This window comes from Anser brachyrhynchus, assembly GCF_964034855.1.
Source record: "Anser brachyrhynchus genome assembly, chromosome: 2".
NCBI classification, from domain to species: Eukaryota; Metazoa; Chordata; class Aves; order Anseriformes; family Anatidae; genus Anser; species Anser brachyrhynchus.
The window spans coordinates 88,009,190-88,015,189 of NC_137695.1; the positions used below are offsets into that span (position 1 = coordinate 88,009,190).

Genomic DNA, 6,000 nt, shown 5'->3' on the forward strand with positions numbered 1-6,000 from the left:
AAGGATAAGAAATGCTTACGCTCTCAAAATGAAGGACAAAATTTGTAGTAGAGGTAATTACCAAAAAATATAGCCACCACACGAGGCAAACCAGATTCCTTTAGACTCCCCAGAAACTGACTGTATTAGGCAAATATATTAATTCTATGAAAGTTCCAGGAAGACCAGAAGGGTTAAAATCTAAAAGGTATTAGCAAGCGTCTTACATGCAATATAACTTTGGGTGTGGACAAGCTTTTTCATTCTCATTTTTTTCTCTTCACCCTGAGAAACAGTAAAGGCAGCCAGTCTAACTATGAGTCTTAAGAGAGCAGAGTTTTCTGTCAGTTAGTTATTCAGGGTGCAATATAGGAAGACAGCGTACTGACAGGAGATATTTATGGAAAATTTATAACCTTCAAAAGTATAAACTTTTCTGGCTGGGAAATGCCCCCAAATCCTTTCCTTTCCCATCCTCACCTGCTGCCTCATGTAATAGGTAAATTCCCGATTAACACAAGGTCGGGGCAGCTGGTCAGGAAACCTTTGGGTAATAAAACATATTTATTGTTCCTGTAGATTACCATGTCATCCCAATCCCCATGCTGAATTACAGGGAGAAGGAGCAAATGGCATCCTTTGCATAAGAGAATGATTGTCTGCTGCTTCCCTCATTGTTCTCACAGCTAAATCCATCACCTTTCCAAAGGGAGATTGTTCACCAAATTAAGCCAGTTACCTGTAAAATTCTTGGACAGCAAGTGTTCACGAAGCCCTCTATGTATTCCAAACTGGAATAGCTCCCAGACCTGAAAACAGAACTGGGCCTTCCAAACTAGAGGGTGGGAACGACAGGTGAGATTGACACGTTTATCACGTTAAAACAATAGGCAGCAAAGAAAACTGAGTGGTAAAAAAATAAAAAAGGGAAAGGTCCACATGCGCTGAGTGCGTTTGTGTTACTATTTAAGTACTTGCTGCAGAACTCTGAACGGTGCAAAGCTTGAAGTGCATCAAACCATTAGTAGTTTAATTTACTTATGCTCTAATAACCACAGAAATGAGCTATTATTTTTAACGAGTGCAAGTATTATCGGCTTTGCCCAGATGTAGAAATGATACCTGCCTACCTCAAGTTTGTGTATTTTCAGACAGTTCTGTGTGGAAACAAATTTTCCTTACGAGCACTTGATCCTTTCAGTCCAAGTACCAGCTAGTTATGCTACATAAAGCAAATACTGCCCAAGAAACAGCTATTAAAATTATGATTTCCAGATGCCAAAAATTTTGTGTATAATGAAAACCAGTCCAATTTTTCAGTGATATACATTATAAATTGAATACAAATGATCTTGACCTCATTTTTTCCCCCATGAGTCACGGGTATATGTTCATAATAGGAGAGTTTTTCTGTATATCAATCAAGAGTCTTTCACAACTCCTGTTGTGAATCTTGAGCCTCAAACTCTGCCTGAAAACTATAGCATTAGAATGAGTAAATCTGAAAAAAATATATATGCACCACAGTAGTGGGGTGCTCAAATTGGCAGAATGATAGGGAAAGGAAACAAGAGGAAGCTTGTGCAGCATAGTTAGAAAGTGCCCATACTCTGCATCCCTTATAGAAACTTACGCAGTGCCAGGAGTGTTTTTTTCTCTGTTTGCAGAGCATGGACAGACTAGTATGGAACTGCACCTTGTGGGAAAAGCAGACAGTAGGACTTTCTATGCGTGAGGCCTGTCATTGCAATAGGTCATGCCAGAAGTTTTCTAGGCTGTGGTCTTGCTCTTTACTGGCCTTGAATATTCAATTTGAGTAGAAACTGGGTGGGAAATCATTGAGAAATTAATTTGGGGAACTTCTGGTAATTTTTCCATGCTCCTATTAGCATTTATTAGGCAAATGAGGATACGTTTTATGGTGTAATCTATTTATTGGGATCTTCAGGGAAAAGGACAGGGGAATCTTCTAAGGTCTGCAAGTAAATGTCATGTTGACTAGGAGATAGTGACAGCACTACAGACTACATGGAGATGTTTGTGGCTTTCATTGCATTTCCGAAGATTTCCTGCAGAGCTAGGAAGGCTATCCAGACGGTACGTGATGTGGTACTGGTAGTCCCTAGGAACATATTGGGATTTTTCACCCCTTTGTATCTGTGCAGATTTGTCAGGGGCCTGATAATGTTGATGGTTTACAAACACCGTTTGAGAAGACTGTTCAGGTTCATAAAATCAGTGTCTGTGCCTTTAAATAGTTTCTCCCACTTATAACTTTTACCTTCTATGTTTTTCTTAGTCCCATCTGTCCAGAAATTTTCAATCATAGAATCATAGAATATCACAGAATATCCGGAGTTGGAAGGGACCCACTAGGATCACCAAGTCCAACTCCCAGCACCACACAGGTCTACCCAAAAATTCAGACCATACTTTGAGAAACTATAGTGATATTCAGCATTCAGTATGGGGGGATCCAGCCAGAGATATTAGTGCAATCTGATTTTTAAAAATGAAGAGTACCCCTTAGCTTTGGCATCGCAAATCGCAAATCAGAGTCAAGGTTACAAGCAGTAAGAATCTTGCTCTGTGCATACCTTTCTACCTGATAGGAAAAATAGATTCCATGGTTCTTCCCTGCTCTTGCAGATTATAACTTTTTTGACACAAAATTTCTAGGAGCACATGGACCTTCTCATAATGTGTCTAATGCACGGCTTGTTTATAAAACAATGCGTGGGAGGAAGGTTGCAATATGGAAAGTTAAGTTTTTGTTGGTTTCTTTCAAAAATTACATATGACTACATTAGTGATATGGGTTACTTGTAAGAAACTGAAAGTTTGAAACTAAAACATTGTAATTACAATTAAAAAAATGTAATGTTTTAGGGAAAAATTGATAATGTGCTTCATTCTCTGAAGCATAAAGCCCAGGCTCCCTGTAACTGTGCTGGTACACTACCCACAAGGGCACACCCCAGTTCACTGCAGAAGTCAGATGAGGGATTTCAGTTAGAAAGGATAAGACAAGGATGAAGCACTCAATCTGTAGCTCCCACAAGTCCCCATAGAATTATTTTTTAAAATCTGTTTTCTTCCATTTTGGTTTTCCAAAGAGCTCAGATTATTTTGCAGGTTAAAAGAGCACCAACCAACCAGCTTTCTGACCAGCTATATTAGAGATCTGTGAATAGCACAGGTGCATTTCATATGTGGATTTGATCAGTTCTTTTCTTTTCTGTTGTTTGATTAGTCCATGGTATTCGTCTCCTTAATTATGTAGGAATGAATTGTCTAACTCCTGACTGTTTTCCACCGCAGGTGAGAAATGTCTGTCTGATCTTCCATATGATGCCACCACCAACTATGAGAAGGAGAATGAGATAATGCAGACGCACGTCATAGACCAGGCCATTAACAACGCCATCAGCTACCTGGGGGCAGAGTCCTTGCGCCCCCTCGTCCAGACACCACCAGGTGGCTCTGAAGTGGTGCCCGTCATCAGCCCCATGTATCAGCTCCACAAACCTCTCGGGGACAATCAGGCTCGCTCCAACCACACAGCTCAGGACAGCGCAGTGGAAAACTTGTTGCTGCTTTCCAAAGCCAAATCTGTCTCCTCTGAACGGGATGCCTCTCCCAGCAACAGCTGCCAAGACTCAACAGATACCGAGAGCAATAACGAGGAACGCAGTGGTTTAATTTACCTGACAAATCACATAGGTCCCCATGCAAGAAATGGCATATCCATAAAAGAAGAAAGCAGGCAATATGATGTCTTGAGGGCAGGTACTGACAATTCCCAGGATGCTTTCAAAGTGATCAGCAGCAATGGGGAGCAAGTGAAAGTTTACAAGTGCGAACACTGTCGAGTCCTTTTCTTGGATCATGTGATGTACACAATCCATATGGGCTGCCACGGGTTCCGTGATCCTTTCGAGTGCAACATGTGTGGCTACCACAGCCAGGACAGGTATGAATTCTCTTCCCACATAACTCGAGGGGAGCACCGTTTCCACATGAGTTAAAACTCCTCCGGCACAGATCCAGCCTCAACAGCTGCATTACTGGAGCTGCACGAGCAACAACAGCAACAAAGCACAAGTCTACTGGACAGCAAAAGGAACAAGAAAATCCAAAATCCAGAGATCTTCTCCCACAAGAAAAGATTTTTCTTTTGGTAGCATGCATTGCAACTCAGTTTTCTAAAGTGAATATTAAAGTTTTTACTGAAAGTATTTGATCACCAAAAACCTTTAGTAATGTAAGTAGGAGCTTTTGTAGTCAGATAGCTGAAAGCCCTTCCCTTAAGTGATGCTTCTTGCAAACCTCCCTTGCCAAAACTGTTAACCACGCGCAGAATGCACAACACGGATGCGAACGTGACAGACAGGAACAGCCTAGCTTGCTCTCTTAACACCCTGAGCATAGGGCTCTTCCACCAGATGCATATTTTTTGACTTTCTGGTATTATTTGACTCATTTGGAAAGATTTTAAACTCAACTAAAGATTGTAGGGGCCCATCGCAGATGACTTCGCAGACAGCTGGGGTGAGACTGGAGCCCAGCCAGAGGGTCCAGGGTTACTTTGGCAGTAAGACGTAGAGTATTTCCACCTGCAAGGGTGCTTCTGGGATTGACATCATGGCATGCCTTGTTTGTGTCTCTAGGCAGGCGAGCAGGTGTGTGACAGATATAAGGAACACCCCTGTAATATACTCTGTGAAGTACGGATTGCATTTAATGTATAGAAAAGAGTATTGATGGCTCTTCTTTAAATAAATGTTTTCTCTCCCTATTCAATAAAACCCCACTTTTCGTTAAGAAACCCCTCCTCTTGCTGCATAAACAAGTTACAGTGTATTTAATTTTTCTTTCTCTTTTAAGTTTTAGTTATTTAGAGAAGTATGATGTACAGTTGAGAAAAGCACTAGCTAGAAATATGTGTGGCGAAAGTCTCCTTATGCACATTTCTGATCTTTTTACACTGCCTGGAAAATACCCAAATATCCCTATATTTTATCTGTGAGAAATTCCCACTCTGCTTCCACAGAAGATGACCTCTTGTAGATTTTGTGGCTCTACTTGTGTTGCACTTAATTACTTGTAAAACACCGAGCTGAATTAAACCAGCCAGTCAAAATTTGTAGCCTTCTCCCTCTTTCCTTATACTTGCTATTTAACGAGGGACCAATCCCTCAAAAGTGGGTCCCTTTGCAAAGGTGCTGAGCACCTTGGCTTCCTATTCAACAAAACACTTACTGTGTACTTTAAGTTACTTTTACTTTAGCAGAACTAATTTTAAGGTTAAAAAAAAAATGTGTTTTGCTGAATAGAGACCAGAGAATGCAGCACTTTGCAGAGTGCAGTAAAATCTGCCAAGAGCCTTCTCCATGGCAGCTTCTGCTGCAGATATTGTAACTTCAGTTAGAATAAAAACTTCCATGACACATACTTTTTATCCCCAAACACAGCTGATATAAAAAAGTATTTTTTAAAAACTTCTTCTTAACTTCCTCTTCCAAACAGTTCATTCCTCTCCCTGAAATATTGGTCTAAAATGAAATCTTTGCAGCTGCACAAAAAACTCTCATTGTTGCTGCAGCATTTCCTGGGCAGCATTCATAAAAACAAGCTACCCAATTACCTTAATGCATAAATACTTTCACTTGGAATAACAAATGGATATTCTCCAACAAACAAGATCATATACCCAACAAGGCGAGCGGTCTTGTAATACAGTTACATGTTCTCCATCCCCTAGTGCATGCAAGGACAGATATGTGTTTTAAAAGAGATTTGAGGGAACCACGAATACTTGTACCTAGGGCAATTTGGCCTGGTAGGCGTAGTTATATTTAATGCACAGTTCTAGTACAGACACCCAGTTCCTTCTGCTTTCACTTTTGCAGGTGTAAGCCAGGAGCAACAACACGGAAGTCAGAGGAAAGATACTGATGCGAATTATAAAACTGTGCAGAATAGAAGCTTTTACACTCTTACCCGTCTTAGCTTTTCATG

General features: G+C 40.7%; 1 protein-coding gene across 11 annotated transcripts in view; it reads left to right on the top strand.

Moving 5' to 3' along the window:
• The window catches only part of IKZF1 (IKAROS family zinc finger 1), a 71,399-nt gene extending 66,277 nt beyond the window's left edge, over nt 1-5,122 (top strand). For all 11 annotated transcript variants that reach the window (XM_080583576.1, XM_080583573.1, XM_080583571.1 and 8 more), the window contains one exon: nt 3,301-5,122. In XM_080583576.1, coding sequence (XP_080439702.1) covers nt 3,301-4,007 — 707 coding nt within the window. In that variant the 3' untranslated portion in view covers nt 4,008-5,122. The remainder of the gene's footprint in view (nt 1-3,300) is intronic.
• Nucleotides 5,123-6,000: the final 878 nt, after the last annotated feature.